The sequence below is a fragment of the Oncorhynchus clarkii genome, chromosome 20, assembly GCF_045791955.1.
Source record: "Oncorhynchus clarkii lewisi isolate Uvic-CL-2024 chromosome 20, UVic_Ocla_1.0, whole genome shotgun sequence".
Lineage (NCBI taxonomy): Eukaryota > Metazoa > Chordata > Actinopteri > Salmoniformes > Salmonidae > Oncorhynchus > Oncorhynchus clarkii.
This window is the reverse complement of record NC_092166.1, coordinates 62923867-62945042: the sequence shown is the minus strand read 5'-3', so window position 1 is coordinate 62945042 and position 21176 is coordinate 62923867. Positions and strand designations below refer to the sequence as shown.

The 21176-nt window shown below is 44.1% G+C and overlaps 1 protein-coding gene across 2 annotated transcripts in view; it reads right to left on the bottom strand.

Annotated features, from left to right (window-relative positions):
* Window positions 1–288: 288 nt before the first annotated feature.
* The window catches only part of LOC139376675 (ATP-binding cassette, sub-family C (CFTR/MRP), member 3), a 56676-nt gene continuing 35788 nt past the window's right edge, over window positions 289–21176 (bottom strand). The window contains exons 9-31 of one of the 2 annotated variants that reach the window (XM_071119522.1): window positions 20933–21110; window positions 20669–20830; window positions 18914–19006; window positions 17956–18159; window positions 17600–17746; window positions 17309–17396; window positions 16752–16818; window positions 16531–16657; window positions 15808–15984; window positions 15268–15435; window positions 14079–14262; window positions 13295–13403; window positions 11936–12092; window positions 11572–11779; window positions 10762–11072; window positions 7235–7434; window positions 5639–5765; window positions 5222–5323; window positions 4460–4606; window positions 1690–1848; window positions 1436–1602; window positions 985–1179; window positions 289–816 (exon numbers count right to left, since the gene is read on the bottom strand). In XM_071119522.1, coding sequence (XP_070975623.1) covers window positions 705–816; window positions 985–1179; window positions 1436–1602; window positions 1690–1848; window positions 4460–4606; window positions 5222–5323; window positions 5639–5765; window positions 7235–7434; window positions 10762–11072; window positions 11572–11779; window positions 11936–12092; window positions 13295–13403; window positions 14079–14262; window positions 15268–15435; window positions 15808–15984; window positions 16531–16657; window positions 16752–16818; window positions 17309–17396; window positions 17600–17746; window positions 17956–18159; window positions 18914–19006; window positions 20669–20830; window positions 20933–21110 — 3589 coding nt within the window. In that variant the 3' untranslated portion in view covers window positions 289–704. Of the gene's footprint in view, window positions 817–984; window positions 1180–1435; window positions 1603–1689; window positions 1849–4459; window positions 4607–5221; window positions 5324–5638; window positions 5766–7234; window positions 7435–9505; window positions 9820–10761; window positions 11073–11571; window positions 11780–11935; window positions 12093–13294; window positions 13404–14078; window positions 14263–15267; window positions 15436–15807; window positions 15985–16530; window positions 16658–16751; window positions 16819–17308; window positions 17397–17599; window positions 17747–17955; window positions 18160–18913; window positions 19007–20668; window positions 20831–20932; window positions 21111–21176 lie in introns of both variants that reach the window. The other variant, XM_071119521.1, reaches the window with a different exon arrangement.

Genomic DNA, 21176 nt, shown 5'->3' with positions numbered 1-21176 from the left:
CCCACGTAAGAATATAGTTGAATAGATCTAGGCCATACGTTCTATGTATGTATGCTCTGTTGTGTTGTGTTGACAGGCCATATTTATCAAACCTTAATCCACACCATAAATCCTGTTAATTCCTATCATTCAGCTAAATGTTCTACATACTTAATATTGTTTACCTCCTACATTGCTAACTATGTTGCAGTTGTAGCGTAGGCTATAGCAGAGTAGTTAACACGTACTATGATCATAAATGTATATAAAAAAAATAAAATGCTTCACAAAAACATCTAGAAGGCAGTCTTAATGTCTTTCTTTTTTTTAATAAAGGCATTACCATCTCTCATATTTTGGTAGTACAGAATTCAAGTTTTTACAGATTTGGTTCACAAAGGAATCACACATTGAACAGAGCAAACTTCCCAATCAGACAACTCGTAATAATAAAAAGAATAGCTTAAATAATAAAATGATACAGTACAAAAATAGCTGGATTCATCCTGAAACTCACTCGTGGAAATTACAGTGACACAGTTTTTCTGTCTTTTCTTTTTTAGAAAAAGTAACATTTAAAAAAAAAACTAGCGTTTTTATCCTGGTTTTGCCGCGGACTGCAGAGTGTAAAAGGATACATTCACTGGCGCTCTGTGATCTGACACAAGGCACTATAGGTTTTATCTAGGTACAGGACTGTGTGTGTGTGTAGAGGAGAGGTAGTGCTATTGTGCCAGTCCTGCATCTTTAGCCATACCATAGAAGATTCCTCTCCGGAATAAGAGGTTTGTAGGAGTGTCAAATTCAGCAATCTGTCCCTTGTCCAAGACCAGCACTCTGCAAAGAGGTGAAGAGGGGTTAGTAGAATGTCTCATAACTTTATTAGGTTTCTGGAGAGAATAAGACCAAACAACACAATAACATGGCATCTTAGATCAAAATATGTATTTCTATGTCTGTCTGTCGGTTTATGCGTGTGTGCATGTGTTATGTATTGTACATTACCTAGTATAGTCCATGATGGTGTTGAGTCTGTGAGCGATGGTGAAGACGGTGCAGTCCTCAAACTGTGTCCTGATGGTTGACTGGATGAGGTCGTCGGTCTCTAGGTCGATGGCAGCTGTAGCTTCATCCAGGATCAGAATCCTCGTCTTCCTCAGAAGAGCCCTGGCTAAACACACCAGCTGCCTCTGGCCCACACTGAACACACACAAAGGCATTATTATTTTTCAGAAGAGTAAAACATTAAAGATAGAAAAAGCTAAAAATAAATATTCAGAGAAGGAATACGTTACTAAAGAGAAAATCCTAATAAAGACATGTTTGTATTCCACATGTTTTCAGTGTTTAATTCCCACCTGAATATACAGGTAAAAAGCCTTGTACAGGTGCAAACATGTGTGAATGCAAATGGGTATCAAAGCATGCAGTTGTTGAGTGGTTAGGATTAGGTTACCTGAGGTTCTCTCCTCCCTCTGAACACTCCAGCTCCAGTTTAGCCGGCTGGTTGCTGACAAACTTGTTGAGGTGGGACAGTTCCAGAGCCTTCCATACCTCCCCGTCACTGTACCTCTCAAAGGGGTCCAGGTTCATCCTCAGACTGCCAGAGAACAGCACTGGCTCCTGGGGAGGGAGAGAGGGTAGTGAAGGTGGAGGTGAGGACGGTGTAGGGTGTGTGGGGTGTGTGTGTGTGTGGGTGTGTGTGTTTACCTGTGGTATAATGGTGAGTTTAGATCTAAGGTCATGCAGTCCTATCTCTGATATCTTGACCCCGTCGATGGTGATCTCTCCCGCTGCCGCCTCCAGAAGCCGAAACAGGCACAGTGTCATAGAGGACTTACCAGCCCCAGTACGACCCACGATACCTATCTGTAAGGGATACACAAGGCAACTGTTAAATGGCTAATAACTACTGCCCCCCCTCACACCTACGCTTCTGCTATAATGATTATTGATGAGATGTATTACTACCACTACGCTGCTGTCCATCTTTTTCCCATCAGTATCTATTTATCCTGCTACTGGTCACTATTACTCCCATTTACATGTATACAGTGCATTCAGAAAGGATTCAGACCTCTTTACTTTTTCCACATTTTGTTACATTACAGCCTTATTCTAAAAATTGATTACATTGTTTTTTTCCCCTCATCAATCTACACAAAAAACGGAAACATGCCATTTATATTAGTATTCAGACCCTATATTCAGTATTTTGTTGAGCACTTTGGCAGCGATTACAGCCTGGAGTCTTGGGTATGACGCTACAAGCTTGGCACACCTGTATTTGGAGAGTTTCTCTCGTTCTTCTCTGCAGATCCTCTCAAGCTCTGTCAGGTTGGACGGGGAGCGTCGCTGCACAGCTATTTTGTACAGTATATCCGTCTATCCTATCTACACGGTCACTCTTGCACACATACTCACCCACCCACCACTTATGCTGCAGCCATACTGTGTATCCTGATAGACTTTCTCCTAATCCCTGCCTACATGTATATAGCCTCTCCTTTTCTTGCTTTTTCTTTATTATATGTATTTTGTAATAAAAAAAACGTTACACTATTTTGATATGTATTACTGCAACGTTGGGTAGAGATAACAAGTTAAGCCATTCACTGTGCATGTGACAATAAAACTTGAACATTTCCTGCGTGACATCTGCTGGTGTAAAAAGGGCTGTATAAATGCATTTGATTTGAATGAAACCCTGCAAGAACAAAAAAAACTGTACGCTGGAGATGCTCCCATACTCAGTGTTGTTCATCGTAGTTCACCAGTCTCAATTAAAATACTTCTTCCAGATAAATAAAAGGTTAGATCTTTTTTTTTCTTCTGGATATCTGCATGCTCGACACACACATCAGTGCCAGCTCAGATAAACAGAACTTTATCTGTGTATGAAATGTGATGGCAGGCGTACAGCGTTTTCATGGGGGTACATTCTATAAAATAGTGTGTTAAACAAGCATTTAACTTGTTCTGATTGGCATATGAAGCAATGTTTTTCACCCCAAAATGAACATCTGCCAGGTGTTTTCGTGGTGTCAAGTTTCTCTGTTCATTTGTGACTGAAATGAAAGCCTTATTGCAGTATCTGCTGTAGCAGTCAAAAATGTAGACACACCTACTCATTCCAGGATTTTTCTTTATTTAAAAAAAAACAAACTATTTTCTACATTGTAAATATGGAATCATGTAGTAAACAAATCAGAATATATTTTACATTTGAGATTCTTCAAAGTTACCACCCTTTGCCTTGATGACAGCTTTGCACACTCTTGGCATTCTCTCAACCAGCTTCATGAGGTAGTCACCTGGAATGCATTACAATTAACAGGTTTGCCTTGTTAAAAGTCCATTTGTGGAATTTCTGTCCTCCTTAATGCGTTTGAGCCAATCAGTTGTGTTGTGACAAGGTAGGGGTGGTATACAGAAGATAGCCCTATTTGGTAAAAGACCAAGTCCATATTATGGCAAGAACAACTCAAATAAGCAAAGAGAACAGTCCATCATTATTTTAAGACATGACGGTCAGTCAATCTGGAAAATGTCAAGAGCTTTGAAAGTTTCAAGTGCAGTCGCAAAAACCATAAAGTACTATGATGAAACTGGCTCTCAGGAGGACCGTCACAGGAAAGGAAGACCCAGAGTTACCTCTGCTGCAGAGGGTAAGTTGGTTAGAGTTACCAGCCTCAGAAATTGCAGCCCAAAAAAGTGCTTCAGAGTTCAAGTAACAGACACGTCTCAACATCAATTGTTCAGAGAAGACTGCATGAATCAGGCCCTTCATGGTCAAATTTCTGCAAAGAAACCACTATTACAGGACACCCATTAGAAGAAGAGACTTGCTTGGGCCAAGAAACACGAGCAATGGACATTAGACCGGTGGAAATCTGTCCTTTGGTCTGATGAGTCCAAATTTGAGATTTTTGGTTGTTTCAACCGCTATGTCTTTGTGAGACGCAGAGTAGGTGAATGGATGATATCCACATGAGTGGTTCCCACCGTGAAGCATGGAGGTGTGATGCTGTGGGTGTGCTTTGATAGTGTGGGTGTGTTTTGGTGACACGGTCAGTGATTTTTTAAAGGAAAAACAGCCAACAAGTGCTCAGCATATGTGGGCTCTCCTTCAAGACTATTGGAAAAGCATTCCTCATGAAGCTGGTTGAGAGAATGCCAAGAGTGTGCAAAGCTGACATCAAGGCACTGGGGGGCTACTTTGAAGAATCTCAAATCAAAAAAATATTTTAATTTGTTTAACAACACGTTTTTGGTTAATACATGATTCCATATGTGTTATTTAATAGGTTTGATGTCTTCACTATTATTCTACAATGTAGAAAATAGTAAAAATAAAGAAAAACCCTTGAATGAGTAGGTGTGTTTTCAAACTTTTGACTGGTACTGTATGTCATGTTTAATGTGCTTGTTTTCCATCATCAGTCTACAGAATCAAGGCCTGTATGTCTGTTGTGCTCACCTTCTCTCCTCCTTTGACACTGAGGGTGAGGTTCTTAAGGACCAGCTCCAGTCCCTCTCTGTACCTCACACTGTAGTCACTGAACTCTACGTTCCCCTGGGACGGCCAATCAGGCGAAGGCTTCTTGTCCTCCACCTCCCACGGGGCCTAGCAACATACACAATTATACACAACAATAAGCTTGATGCACACTTGAAATTCTGTCCACATCTGCAGAGGTTGAGGAAGGACAGACACATTTCATAAACAAACACACATGCACATACTGTAGCACAGTGTAAGACTATAAACTCAATCACATGATCAGTAAAGAGGGTGGCATATTTGTTGGGTGTAATAAACAAAGTGGTCTGAAATGTACAGTATACTAGTGCCCAGCCGCCCAACATCAAAGGTAGGCCTTATACGGCACATAACATCCAAGATATAGATGCAGTTACTTTTAGTCTTTTATGGGTGTGATTGTGAGTTTGATTTGGCAGCCAAACAGTCAAAGGAATGTGTAAATTCCAGATTTTTTTTTAATGGATTATTTTCCTGGAAAACAGCATGAACAATGTTTCTCTATTAAGAGCAAATAAAACACACTTCAAGTGCCAATTTATGAGAGACAAAAAGGTAGTCAGTAAATAGCAGACAGCAGGCCACAACAACATTTCCACTGTCGCTTTGCCTTGTACTTTATGAGCGATTAGACCTGTTTTATTTCCATATGTAATGTACCAGTCTAGTAAGCACCGTGTGGATGCATTTTCTTTGTACCTCAGTCTTGGTCTCAGAGTACTCCTTGACTCTCTCCACGGCTACGATGTTGCTCTCCAGATCTGACGTCATCCTCACCATCCAGTTCAGTGACATGGTCACCTGTTACAAGGAAAACACAGTAGCATGAGAGATGCTTATGGGGGGGAAACACAGTAGCATGAGAGATGCTTATGGGGGGGGGGGGGGAAACACACACGCCATTAAGCCATCAGTCTGAAGTGTCCCCACTTGCGTTGCTGAATAGCTAGCTTTCGGTGGGTTCGAGCCTCGGTATGAGCTCAATTAGGAAGAAGTGGTAGTCGCCAAGCAAGCAGTGTGACGTCCTTAACACGAGCACTACAGAATCACAGTGGCAAGCAATGGGCACCATTTGCAGCAGACAGTTAAACGGACAGTAGATATGTTGTACTGTACCAGTAGAGCGTAGGACACAGAGAGTCCCACCAGTCCAGGGTTGAGCTTGTCTTTCCCGATCACAGCAAACAGAGCAGCAAACAGTACGATGCAGTTCCCAATGAACTCTATACGCACCCCTAACCACCTACACACACACAAGACACAGTTAGAAACACACTGTGCGTCAGCGCTGCTCTACACAGTAGTTACACTGAACCTGTCTATGTAAATATACTGAAGAAAAAAAATGAAACGCAACATGTAAAGCTCAGGAGGTTGGTGGAACCTTAATTGGGGAGGACGGGCTCGTGGTAATGGCTGGAGAGGAATCAGTGGAATGGTATCAAATACATCAAACATGGTTTCCATGTGATTGGTGCCAATCCATTCGTTCCGTTCCAGATATTATTATGAGCCGTCCTCCACTAATGTAAAGTGTTGGTCCCATATTTATGAGCTGAAATTAAATAGAATTTTCCATATGCCCAAAAATCTTCTCTTTTTTAAATTGTTTACATCCCTGTTAGCATTTCTCCTTTGCCAGGTGTGCAAAACTGCAAATGTGCAGTTTTGTCACAAAACACCACACATGCGTGCAATTGGCATGCTGAGTGCAGGAATGTCCAACAAAGCTGTTTCCAGAGAATTTAATGTTCATGTCTCTACTATAAGCCACCTCCAATGTCTTTTTGAGTATTTGGCAGTACGTGTCCAACCAGCCTCACAACCGCAGACCATGTGTAACCACACCAGCCCAGGACCTCCACATCCGGCTTCTTCACCTGCGGGAACGTCCGAGACCAGCCACTTGGACAGCTGATGAAACTAAAAAATATTTTGGTCTGTAATAAAGCCCTTTAGTGGCGAAAAACTCATTCTGATTGGCTGGGCCTGGCTCCCCAGTGGGTGGGCCTATGCACTCCCAGGCCCACCCATTGCTGCACCCCTACCAGTCATGTAAATTCCATAGATTAGGACCTAATGAATGTATTCCAATTGACTGAGTTCCTTCTATGAACTGTAACTCAGTAAAATTGTTGAAACTGTTGCGTTCATATTTTTGTTCAATATACATTACCATGCAAATACATTGATTAGATACAGTATTAGGAGCACTTATTGTAAAGTGGGACACTCATGTTTTATGTACTTTGCGATGGAATGTGTATGTGTGCCTGTTGAGCATGCTTTCAACATGAGCACCAGTCAGTGGCTATGTTCCAATTCTCAAAATCCAATGGACAGACAAATACTGTACCGTCATTTTGAAAAGAGAACCCTAGCACCCTTGGGACTTTTACCAAGACCCTTCAGAGCAGTAGCCAAAAAAGGGAGCGAGGAAAGGAAGCAAATTAAGAATTTTATATTGGAGCCATTTAGCAGACGCTCTTATCCAGAGAGACTTACAGGAGCAATTAGGGTTAAGTGCCTTGCTCAAGGGCACATCAACATATTTTCCACCTAGTCAGCTCGGGGATTCAAACCAGCGCCCTTTCGGTTACTGACCCAACACTCTTAAGGCAAGGCAACCTGCCGCCCCAAAGACAATTGGAACACAGCCGCTGTCCTCCAGAGTCCATAGTGAATGTACAGTAAGATATAGACACCACCTACCTGTTGGACACTATACCAGGGTAGTAACTCTTCTGGTTCTCATCCACCTTCATGTCACTCATTAGTACAAAGGCATCGTGTCTGCAGTAGGCTCTGATGACACTAGAGCCAGTGACGGTCTCAGAGAAATGGGAGTATATAGGAGACCTGCTGACCGACTCCAGACGCTTTAACTGCCGAGATGTGGCCACATAAAATCTCTACAGCCGTGGGGAAGAGAGACGAACAACGCATTATATAGTAACTGAACACGGGGATACAAGCTGTGACAGTAAGCAACTAGGAAGACCACACTGCAGTAACACACTATATATAGTAAGGTCAGGGTTCACAAAACATCTGCAGAGTTCCTTTGACAGACTAATAGAGTAATAGATTCATTTCATAGTGATAGATATATTTAATAGTCATATTTAGCTAGCGTTTACATTAATTATGATAATGCCAGTTCTTGAACTCTGCGGATACTCTTTCCACCCGGCCCAGTCTACGAAATAAGGTATATTTAATTTGATTATCAAATCAATGTATAAATCATCCAATACTAAACACATTTGATTAGACTTGATAAAATCAACACTTCAATGGCCATTAGTGCTTAAATGCCATCATAATATTGCAGTGTACGTACGGGTTGGCTTTTAAACACTAACACATCATTAAAGGTCAAATTCATACATATAGAATAATTAAAGTCCCAGTGAGTAAGAAACAGCCCTTTTTTCAATGATTGAGAGACAGACGGAGAAGGTAAATAAAAGACAATGCAGATAAATCAAAAAGGAGAAGGAATATATGCGGATGTTAGATCATGGCGACCCAGTCAACAGCGCTGCAGTTCCAGTTAGCGGACATCTCACAGAGGCACATGTGAACACACAGAACCCTGCTCACATTCACTATATGGAGCCCAGCCCGATCAATGTTTTTTTGGGGGTCAGATTCTGATTTATTAGGGGACAAAACATACCGATATGTCTTACTCACTGAATTTGCATAAATTGCCATTCAAAAGTGCAATTGTCCAATAACTATGCTTCAAATGTTGATTTCATACGTTGTGACAAGAATGTATACAAATATGTCACCTCGTTCTGAAAACGGCCACATTTTTCAGAAAGGCATGAGATTTTTAAAAAATCGGTTAACGGTTGAATTATCATCTGATAACGATATAGTGGTAAAAGGCCAATATCGGCCGATAATATTGGTGAACTGATATATCGGTCGGGCTCCAGAAATATATCAGTTTTCCAACTTCTGGAAACTTCTGGAAAGTACAAGCCCCAATGGCCCTCAGCGAAACATCCAAATGCAGATACTACAAACTACGAACTAAACTATTTTTCGCTCGGGATCACGTAGTCTCTTTAGACCTTCTCAATCAAACTGATTGGAAGGTTGAAAGGAGGTGATTGCTTGTCGATTTCTTGAATGAAATCAGTGTGCTGCAGGTGCGTGGACATTTCAAACGGATCAAAATCAGATCAAGAGCAGTCATGTCAATTGATGCTCAACACATTCTATCAGTGACCAGCAATTTGAAGAAGCCTTGTGGCTCCTATCAAGTGTCGTAATTTTGTGGGTCAAATCTCCAGACGAAAACATTTTAAAAAAACACATAACAAAAGCCATAGGGACCTTAAGAAGCCAAATCATCTTAGTGCGTTAGTAGTAGATAGCCAAACAGTTATTCACAACACATGGATGCTAAATGGATGTTGGATGATTTGAAGTTTAACTGATTAGGATGAGTTATAAACGTCGGAATGAACATTCAGGAACCATGATGACACGATAATGCCTATCCCCTCCCACACACACACAACAGTATTCAATACAGATACCGAACGGCTGCTCACCATCTACCCCCGGTTGTTAACCGGCACGGACTCAGTCAAATTCAAAATTCAGTGCATCGAATTATCATAGTGAAGGCAAGTCAATGGAATATCAACAATCTTGGTTCTAATGCCATATGCTGAGGTTCCACATCCAGATACCTTGGGGTGGTGTGAACTAGAAGAACAGCCGTTCCACACAAACCAAACAACTAGAGACTGGAGCCTTAGCCTACACACTAAACCTCCACTCGCTAGTCTGCTACTGTGTCTACCCACCAAGCAAACCCCACTGCAACACTAAGACAACGAGAATGATGGTCACATCTACCACAGCAAACTGTACACACAACAGCAGCAATCTACCAGCCCACACACACACACACACACACGCTGTATTAGAGTTATTAATGAGTTGTGTCCTATTTACCTGGACCCACCAATAGAACACCATTAACGGCACTACGACTAGTAGGAACAGAGGGGTGAGGGCAGAGCATACGATCAGCACATTCACTGTGTACCAGAAAGTGCGCATCCATATATCAATATTGTCTGGGATGTGCGAGTCTATAATGTCCACGTCTTTGCTGAAGCGGTTGAGTACACGCCCCGTGGGGGTGCTCTCGAAGAAGCCCTGGGGTGCCCTCAGCAACCTCTGGAGCATGTGGAGGTGCATGAGTTCGGCTGCCCGCAGCATGCTGTGGGCCTTGGACAGCAGACAGTTGGCCAGCAACAGCACACCTGGGAGAGGGGGGAGGGGCACAGGTGACAACCACACTACTGTTAATTGGATCTCCCTCCCTCCCACTGGTATAGAAGCCTTTGGCAGTATAGAGTAATGAACCAAATATTAACTTCCTGGGTCAAACACTAAAGGCACTGCATGGAAACCCTGCATACCAATAGCCTATAGAGTCGGACAAGAAACAAAAGAACCTCAAACTCTCTAATGTGCGGATGGATACCTGCAGCAGCAGACTACTACTTGCCTTTCCATTCATTCACCGCCAGAGGGCAGCAGCACACCAGAGTTCTCATCTTTCCTGTAAGCACAAACCTAAAACCCTCACCTTTAGATCAGGTCTAGGGGCAACTTCATCCTACACCACTCTAGCCTAAATCTATGTTCTCCAGCTACAATACATTCTCCACTGTGTCCCTGAGAAGGACGTTGGGTGGTAAAGAAAGCACAGTAGTGTTCTGAGCTCTCAGCTTGATCGCCTCAAGAGGACCAGAGTAAACAAACAAACAAGATCAGCTGAACTGAAGCCTCCTTCACTACTGTGTGTACACAGCACCGGCTGTGGGTGAACCAACCCTGCTGTGTGTGTGTCTGCGCGTGTGGGTAAACAGGCTGCAGGCAGGGCAGGAAGTGCTATAGGGCCGCTGAGAGGGAGAGAAAGGATGTGAATGCATAGTTAGGGGAGAGGAGACCGGGAGGAGAGCAAATGCTCAACAGATAACAGGAACACAAAAAGCTGCAGAGAAACAAAAAGCCAAAGGTCACAGAAACTGCTCCAACAATCAGGGTGCTGCATGCTGCATTCAGGAAGGTAAACAACCCACTTTGGAAGAAATTGAAATGAAAAGGAGGGGGGAAAAATAAGTATTACTTGACACCATAAACTCCTGCCCTGGAGAGTAGAGCAACCAACCATTAGCTCTTCAGAACAGAACCAATACCTGGACAAAGATGTATATGAAAGCCAGCGGGGCTATGACCACGGCGAAGATGGGGGTGCTGGCCACTATGACTATCATGGTGGAGAGAGAGGAGAAGAAGGTCCCAAGGAACATGAGAACGGTGGAGGGCAGTGCCTCGTCGATGACGTAGATGTCCTTAGAGAAGCGGTTGATGACCCTGCCTATGGGGGTGGTGTCAAAGAAAGACTGGGGGGTGTGAAACTTGTTGTCCAGGAGGGCATAGTGGAGCTTCCTGGCTGCTCCGATGTTCCCCATGGCCAGGGTGAAGGAGGAGACCATGACCAGGAGCCCTGAGATGGAGGGAGGAGGAAGAGAGGGAGGGAGCGGGGGAGATTAGGGAGGAGGAAGAGAGGGAGGGAGGAGGAAGAGAAGGAGGGAGGAGGAAGAGAGGGAGGGAGGAGGAAGAGATGAGGGAGGAGGAAGAGAGGGAGGGAGGAGGAAGAGAGGGAGGGAGCGGGGAGATGAGGGAGGAGGCAGTGGGTTCTGTACATGTCCGCTCTCATGAATGCAGAGACCCTTTTCAATTTCATTCAAATCAAGCTCAGTGTTACTGGAAAAGGACCTGAGGTGTTGAGGCCAAGGTCCTCACACAAGACCAACCACTCATAGTTAGCATCATACAGTAATAAAGTAAAACATACAATTGTCATATACACAGCAAAATCTACAACGGCACAAATGACCCAAACACCACAGACAAATTGTATTATTGAATATTGAGTACTTTCAGTCATCTTAAGGTGGATAGGTATTGTTATCCTAAAGGTACTGGACAGCAGGTCTCCTCACCTTGTGCTATGCCTAAAGCAGCATACACCCCCACCCTCATGCTGACATTCTCCTGGGTCACGTTCTGAGCTGCGTCATTGGTCCACTGGCTCAGCCAGACGTTGGCTCCGATGGAGGCAGTACTCTGGCAGCCGTACAGGAAACAGATGAAAAGGGACAGCAGAGGCCCTACTGCCTTGACATACTCCCAGAACACCTTGCTCTTCACCTGAGGACAGGGAGGAGACAGAGGTTAAAGGTCAGGGGTAAGAGGCCGTACTCTCTCGGAATACACCCGAAACAACTTCACCTGGGGGTAAGAGAGAGTAGAGTCTACATCTTCAATCAAGTTTACTAAACTATGTATCCCCATAGCTCTACTCACCCTGCCTGTCTCAGCGGTCTCTGCTTGGATGAGTTTCTCCACCTTGGGTAGTTTCTTCTCGGAGTCAGATTCGGCATGCTTCCTCTCGCTGCACAGACGCTTCCGGACAGACCTGCTCTTTGGGTTCTCCAGGTCCCCTGAGATGATGCTGATCTGCCTGCAGGGAGAGAGGAAGTGATTGATCGGTCAATCAATCGTTGTGTATATCATACATTTGAAAAAAGTGCTTGACAGCAACTCAAGTCCAAAGCCCCATAAAATATGACATTTATTTATTAAAAAGAGGTAAAACATACCATAGAACTTTTAGCTAAATAAACAATCCCCTGCATATTAAGCGAGGGCTTGCAATTTGAAACACTGCATTTTTACCAGATAAAATGGTTCAATCAAACAACAGTTCAACAAACTTTTCCCCCTGTCAGCTAGAGTGACCACATGTTCCGGATTGTATGGGACAGTCCTGTATTTTGGCCCTTTGTCCCGCAACCAAACAATCATGTCCTGCATTTTATCAAACAAATTAAAACGCCACTAATTTACAAAAAAAATAGGTTGATTTGGCCCATTTCTCTGTCAGACTTCCCATTCCTTTGATAAGAATTGACATTCCAACCTGTCTCTTTTGCAGTCACATTGCACTTATGACAAGATATATACCATAAGGATGTGGTACTGATGATGTTAAACACTTCTCCAATCTGTGTTGAGATCTGATATTCTGCGCAGTGCAAGATGAGACGCCAATGTGATATCGCCAACCAATCACATTTGTCAAATCTTTTCAGGCTAAATTCCAGCAGACAGTTATAACTACTTACAAAAAGTGTGCCTCTAATAAAGAGCTAAACAAGTAAGTCAATAGCCTTATTAGACAGAAAGATATAAGTTAACTTGTGAGAGTCTCCATGCACATTAGTTGCTCATTCAACATATTTGCTGCTACTTCACTCAATCCCGTTTTAAAAGTCTCCCTTCCTAATTGTTGTACATTCCCTGAGACCAACCAGAAACATTTCCTTGGACAAATATTCCTAGATTTTCATAACAACCACACGTGGTCTCTCATTTCTGCATCACCACATTTCACATGAGGCAAAAAAGGTGCGCTTCAATTCATTCGCTTAGTGCAGCGGGGAGGGGGATTTTTGTCCGGGGGGAGGTGCCCCCGTTGACCCGCATTTGTTTTTTTTAAATGACCCTACTGACACATTTAATAAAAACATTGCAAATTGGCATGCAAAATGTCCGAATTGCCAGAGCAAAATCAGGCATTTTGGCCCGCAACTATCACAAAGAAAAAAACAGAAGAATCCTGGAGGGACTGCCTTATGAACTGTTACAGAGACTTATAAGTACCTTATGAACTGTCTCTTTGCCTCATTGACCACTGGTTCGTTGTCCACCATGTCTGTATGGTTGCTAAGGGCGTCGTCAGGGAAGTTTTCTTCTTCGTCAATCAAAGCCTCTGTGGGTGTTGAGTCACAGCGTTACCGTGTTAATTATGTAGCAGGTGTACACACTCCTATAGGTGTAAGGCAGGGACAGCTAACTCTCCTCCTAGAGAGCTACTGGGTATTTAGGGTTTTGTTCCAACCCAACTAACAAACCTGAAACAGCTAGTAGCTTGCACACCCAGTAGCCTTCAAGGACACATGTTGGCACGTACTGGTGTAAGGGGAACAGTGGAACCCCAAGGGGATTAACATCAATAGAAGCCGCCCTTCTGCTTTAGCCCTCAAATTCAAATCTGGACCATGAAGCCAGTTTCACTGCTTTTCTTCATTCTTCCCCTCTAAATCAGAGACCAATTTAAACCTGGGACCGGGGGACAGGTCGCTGACTAGTGGTGGCAATTCAGCATGATACATGTCCATTGGGGTGGGGGCAGGGTAAAAATGTCCATTGAGGTGGAGGGTTAATATGATAACATATAACGACACATAAGAAAACATTTGAAGTATTCCAAAGACATGTTCTCACACGATTTCAAGTGACCAAAAATGTATGTGGTTTTCCTTTAAGGGACACTAAGTGGGTGCAATTAATTACCAGGTGGCAGTAGAACAGAAAACCAGCAGTGCTACAGACATCGTAGGGTAAGATTCAAATACCCCTGTGCTGTAGTAACAGGTAGTTCTACCTGTTGCCTCGTCCTCCTCGATGATGTCCTCCAGGGAATAGTTCCTGAGGAACTCAGCAAATGCCCCATTCTGTTTGAGCAGCTCTTGGTACGAGCCCATCTCCGACACCCTGCCCTCCACCATCACCACTATGTTATCCACCTGCGGCAGGAAGCTGATGCCGTGCGTCACCAGGATACGCGTCTTGAGAGAAAAGAAAAGAGGATCTGTCATTAAGGCTGGCAATTGCCAGGGACCTCACGATACTTTATTATCGCGATACTTAGGTGCCAATTTCTGTTGCGATTCTATACGCTTCACTATTCTATATGTGTTGCGATTCTATACGCTTCACTATTATATATGTGTTGCGATTCTATACGCTTCACTATTCTATATGTGTTGCAATTCTATACGCTTCACTATTCTATATGTGTTGCGATTCTATACGCTTCACTATTCTATATGTGTTGCGATTCTATACGCTTCACTATTCTATATGTGTTGCGTTTCTATACGCTTCACTATTCTATATTGTTATTGCGATTCGATACTGAGATTTTATTGCAATTCGATGTTCTAATAAATCTGCTTAAAACATGTTGACTCACCATTTAAAAAGAAGATGGATAACAAACTATAGAAGGAGAAATATCTGAGCTAGAGAATTTACATTTGGAGTCATAGAATCTATACAACATCTTCAAAAAGAATAGTGATACTGTCACTTACTGTCATGTTAGTTCAATTATTCTTAGTGTTGCATATGCAGCAGGACAGTGAACATTCAAATATAGGAAGTGACACTCACTATAATAATGAAACAACCAAACACACTACACACCCAAGTCTGTACATAAGTTTCTTATCAGAGCATTAAAGTCGTACATTTGATACTAAACCAACAAGTAGAGGATTGAAAACTATAAACCACAGATAAGAGCTACCATTTCCTCTATTGTAGGCGAGGACTCTTTAAAATGTTGTTTTACTATGTGAACTAGGCAGAATATAGCTCATGTACTTGTCAGTTATGAGGAGATTCCCACTGTTGTCCTTTTTAACATGGCCATGTAGTGCCATACCACCAAATATGGTTGATAATGGACAAGATATCTAACCAGTTAATGTCTCTCTGCTACCACTCAGAATGTGTCTATCTTCTTCTGTAGTGTATGGAGAACAGAGCAGAGTGACTCTTCTACTCACCTTGCCCTGCAGCGCCCCCTCTGGGCCAATGACCTGGTCGAAGATGTGTTTGGCCACGTGGGCGTCCACGGCAGAGAGAGGGTCGTCCAGCAGGTAGACGTCTGCCTCATTGTACAGAGCTCTGGCCAGACTCACCCTTTGTCTCTGACCACCTGAGAGGTTGATTCCCTGAGAGAGAAAGAGAGGAGAAAGAGAGGGGAGAAGAGAAGAGAGAAATAGAGGAGAGAAAGCCAGAGAGAGGAGAGAAAGAGAAAGAGGAGAGAAAGAGAGTGGAGAGAAAGAGAGACAAAGAAGAAAGAAGAGAGAGAAAGAGAGGAGAGAAAGAAAGAGAGGAGAGAGAGAGAGAAAGAGAGGAGAGAGAGAAAGAGATGAGAGAGAGGAGAGAGACAAACACAAGCAAATCACTGATCTCAAAATAAGTTCCTTTTTTGAGACTCAAAGACTCATCTTAGCTCCCAGAACGGATGCCTTTAGTTGTGGGCTAACGTGACCTTTTGCCCCAAAAAACAAACCAGGTTAGATTCGATTCCATCTCCCTACCTTCTCTCCGATCTCAGTCAGGTCTCCTCCAGGTAGTACTTCCAGGTCCTGGGTCAGAGCGCAGGCATCCAGACAACAGCGGTACTTGTGCTCGTTGTAGGCCTTACCAAATAGGATGTTGTCTCTCAGAGTGGCATTCTGGATCCAGGCTTGCTGCGGGACGTAGGCCACCGAACCCTGAAAGGAGAGGAGGGAGAAAACTCAGTACAGCTGGGAGAAGAGGGAGAAAACTCAGTACAGCTGGGAGAAGAGGGAGAAAACTAAGTACAGCTGGGAGAAGAGGGAGAAAACTAAGTACAGCTGGGAGAAGAGGGAGAAAACTAAGTACAGCTGGGAGAAGAGGGAGAAAACTCAGTACAGCTGGGAGAAGAGGGAGAAAACTCAGTACAGCTGGGAGAAGAGGGAGAAAACTCAGTACAGCTGGTAGAAGAGGGAGAAAACTCAGTACAGCTGGTAGAAGAGGGAGAAAACTCAGTACAGCTGGGAGAAGAGGGAGAAAACTCAGTACAGCTGGGAGAAGAGGGAGACAACTCAGTACAGCTGGGAGAAGAGGGAGAAAACTCAGTACAGCTGAAAACTACAACTGGACACAAACAATCTGTCTATCAATCGTTCAATCAATCAATAAAGCAATTGACCCACTAATCAATTACTCAATCGAGCAAATGCCCCAATAAAATCAAATCAACCTTCAGTTAGCATAATTTAATTCAGTGGACATACCTGTATAGAGATGTCTCCCTCCATTTTCTCCATCTCTCCCAATAGAGCTGACACCAGAGAAGACTTTCCACAGCCAACATGTCCTACCACCGCTAGCAGTGAGCCCTGGGGCACCATCAGGTTTATACTGGGACGGACACACACACACACACACACACAGTCAGTGCATTCTTTCCCTTGAATAGTTATTGTCCTTTGCATGATGCAACTTGCCAACATACTTGTGTAGAGCAGGAGGATCTTGTTTTGCCCAGGTGAACTTCCCGTTGACAACAGTCACTGAGCTATCTGAAGGGGAGAATGCATTGCAGTTACAAAAACAGGAACCATGACACAGCATTACCAAACTGGCAAAAACAGAGGGAGTTACAGAAGAAAAAGCAATGACTGTGGAATCCGTCCATCTAAATCCTTTAAGTCACCTCAACTTAAGAGTCTAAAATGTTATTATTACAAAAGCCAAAAGTAATGATGAAATTGATTACATAATCCCTCAGTTTCTATATAAAACCTAACCGCCTACAGTAATGGCAGGCAGTGGTGCCATGGCAACAGGCCCATGTAAGCCTGACTCAGCAGTAACCATAGAACTAGGAATTAGAATAGTAATTTAATAGGATCTCTATGGCAGAAACATAGACAATTAGAATGCCTCAGAGGCCCCGTCCCATTAGCTTTATTCTCTACCATCCTTCATGTCAGTGAAAACCTAAGGGGTATCGGAAGGGCCTAGGGGGTAAAATGAAACCAGCCCAGCCAAGTTTGGTTCAATGTTCACCTGTGGCAGTGTTAGTCCGGTCCACAGACTCTGGGTCCAGCTCATCATGACTCAGGAAGTCCTGGATACGCTTCAGGGACACGCTGGCCTTGGAGTGGCAACAGAGTCAACACACACACAGCGCAAAAGCATGCACAACATCCACAGGAGGAATGACAGAAGGAATAAGAGGAGGAGTGAGAGAAAGAGGAATGAGAGAAGTAGGGGGAAAAGAGGGTGACAGGATGAAAAAAATTGAGAGGAGTGAGAAAAGAAGGAGTAAGAGAATGACAGAGGAGGAGAAGAGCCTACCTGTACGATACTGCTGATGACTTGGGGCAACATATTGAGAGGGAACCGTAAGATGTTGAACAGAGACAAAGATACAAAGGCTTTCTCCGCGTCTAAAATGTTATTTTTATCCACAGTCACATACACTGCAAACGTTGTCAAGGCAACCTGAGGAGACATAAACAATTATTTTAAAAAAGCTTGGAAAAAGATCCTCTGGACAGCTCATTGATTTGCAGCTTTCAGTTGTAAAATATCTAGCTAATAGTCAGAGTTAACCTTCCTTCCTCCATGCAAAGTGATATAGCGCATACAACAGGGATAATATAGGTGTGTGTGTGTGTGTGTGTGCGTGCGTGCCGGAGTGTGTCCCGTACTAGGAAAGGTGCACTGGTCCATGCCATGGTAGACAGAGCACCGAGGTAAGCCGTCTTGCGGAGCACATTGAGCTCTTTCTGTCTGATCTCCAGAACCTTCTCTTTAAAGGAGCTCTCCCAGGCGTACAGCTTCAACACTTTGATCCCGTTCAGAATCTCGTTCATCAGTTTGATGCGAGCGTCCTTGTACTGCATCTGCTCCACCTTTAAGAGACAACAGGAGGGGGGTGGAGAGAGCGAGGGGGGAGAGAGGGAGGTGGGAGGTGGGAGAGAGGGAGGTGGGAGATATCCTCTGTCCATGTCAAAACAATGCTACTTTAGAGATGTTTCGACAGCCAAGCGGTCTACGTTGGTAGATAAATGAATGCGTCGGATCTAACAGAGTGTGCAGCTTTTCCTTTCCTTTTAAAATACTGTATTTTAACACTCATTAAAAAAAAGAGGCTTTGATAGCTGCTCAAAGACAAAAAAGCACAAACATTTCCGAGCAAACTGACACACCACAAACAGAGTTTTTGAAGTACAGTACAAAAAAAAGGTATAGAACATTTCACTCATCTTTCCACCCACAAGACGACTAGTTTAAAGAGCAGCCTGCTGTAGTACAAACTCACAGGAGATCTTTACAGTGCTCTGGTGTTTGATCATGAGCATGTTTTTGTTGTGGTAAAGAGTTGCACACGTTTCTACCTTCACACACTTGGACGAGAAGCCGCTTGTTCAAATCGACGAGACTTCTCAGTCGTCATGTTTTTGTTGTGGTAAAGAGTTGCACACGTTTCTACCTTCACACACTTGGACGAGAAGCCGCTTGTTCAAATCGACGAGACTTCTCAGTCGTAATTACAATCATCATCGACACATCCTTCTAATCGCGATCATCACCATCACCACAACTTTAAACCTTCATACCACAGATATTAAGCCGTTGTAGAAAAGCAGAGGGAGGTGTGCATACCTGGTAGGCTCGTGTCCTCACGGCGATGGCAGCATTTAAGGGGATCAGGAGGATCATCACAGCAACACCAGCCAGCACCGACGGACCCAGGTTCTACAACACAGAGACAAGGCACGACCAATCAGCACCGACGGATCCAGGTTCTACAACACAGATACAAGGCACGACCAATCAGCACCGACGGATCCAGGTTCTACAACACAGAGACAAGGCACGACCAATCAACACAGACACCGACCAAGGTTCTAGAAGAGAGAGACAAGGCACGACCAATCAACACAGGCACCGACCCAGGTTCTACAGCACAGAGACAAGGCACGACCAATCAACACAGACCAAGGTTCTAGAAGAGAGAGACAAGGCACGACCAATCAACACAGGCACCAACCTAGGTTCTACAACACAGAGACAAGGCACGACCAATCAACACAGACACCGACCCAGGTTCTACAAAACAGAGACAAGGCACGACCAATCAACACAGACACTGACCGAGATTCTAGAAGAGAGAGACAAGGCACGGCCAATCAACACAGACACCGACGGACCCAGGTTCCACAACACAGAGCCAAGGCACGACCAATCAACACAGACACCGACCCAGGTTCTACAAAACAGAGACAAGGCACGACCAATCAACACAGACACTGACCAAGGTTCTAGAAGAGAGAGACAAGGCACGACCAATCAACACAGACACCAACCCAGGTTCTGCAACACAGAGACAAGGCTCGACCAATCAACATAGACACCGACCCAGGTTCTACAACACAGAGACAAGGCACGACCAATCAGCACCGACGGACCCAGGTTCTACAACACAGAGACAAGGCACGACCAATCAACACAGACACCGACCCAGGTTCTACAACAGAGACAAGGCACGACCAATCAACACAGACACCGACCAAGGTTCTAGAAGAGAGAGACAAGGCACGACCAATCAGCACAGACACCGACCCAGGTTCTACAACAGAGACAAGGCATGACCAATCAACACAGACTAAGGTTCTAGAAGAGAGAGACAAGGCACGACCAAACAACACAGACCAAGGTTCTAGAAGAGAGAGACAAGGCACGACCAATCAACACAGGCACCGACCCAGGATCTACAACACAGAGACAAGGCACGACCAATCAACACAGATACCGACCAAGGTTCTAGAAGAGAGAGACAGGGTATTAGCAATCAAAATAAAAAACAAGGAAGGATCAAAACAACACAACAGAGATGGACCCCAGAAAGACCACGTAAGACTAATCAACACAACAGAGATGGACCCCAGAAAGACCACGTATGACTAATCAACACAACAGAGATGGACCCCAGAAAGACCACGTAAGACTAATCAACACAACAGAGATGGACCCCAGAAAGACCACATAAGACTAATCAAAGCAGAGAGCAGGGGTGTATTCATTAGTCGGATAAAGTTGCAAAACGTTTAGTCTGTTACAAAATGTTTTGCATCGGAAAAACATTTACCGTTAACTTTAGGAGCCAAACGGAAGCAAACGGAATGAAATGAAACAGAGAGGGACCTAGAAACTCGTTTTTGTTGCTAAATGTTTTCCGTTTTGAAGGAAACGGTTTCCCTTGCAAAACATTTTCTGTTGCAAACAGAATCCCACTAATGAATACACTCCAGGCACAATCATTCTGGATCTCATCTCTTTAGATCTATTCCCCATACAGTGCACTACTTTGGCCATGGTGGACTAATAAACCCACCTCCATGGAAAGAACCCACCCACCTGCCACAGGAAGTATAGTGCCAGTATGATCTGAAGTGGGGCGGACCACAGCATGTTGAGAAAGGTGGTGAGATCCATGAAGCGCTGAGCGTCCACTGACATCAGGTTGACTATCTCTCCCACTGTAGATGTACGCTTGGCCGCGTTAGTGATAATCAGAGACTAGGGAGAGAAAGAAAGGACAGAAGAGAAAGACAAAAATAATTTTTTCACCACTGTGTGTGTGTGTGTGTGTGTGTGTGGTGTGTGCGCGCGTTTGTGTACCTTCCTGTAGATGGCTCCTATGATGGAGGTGCGGAGTCTCATCCCAGTGACGAAGCAGTACTGGAAGTGTTGGTGCAGAATGAGAGTCTGGAGGAAGGCTGCGAAGAACATGAGGAAGGCCAGGGCGTATCCCCACCAGGTGGGAGCTCCCTTCTGCTTCGTGAATGAGATCAATAACCTGGAGGGAGGAGAGAGGAAGATGGGGGGGGGGGGGGGGGCGGAACAGGAGGAGAGAAAAAGATGG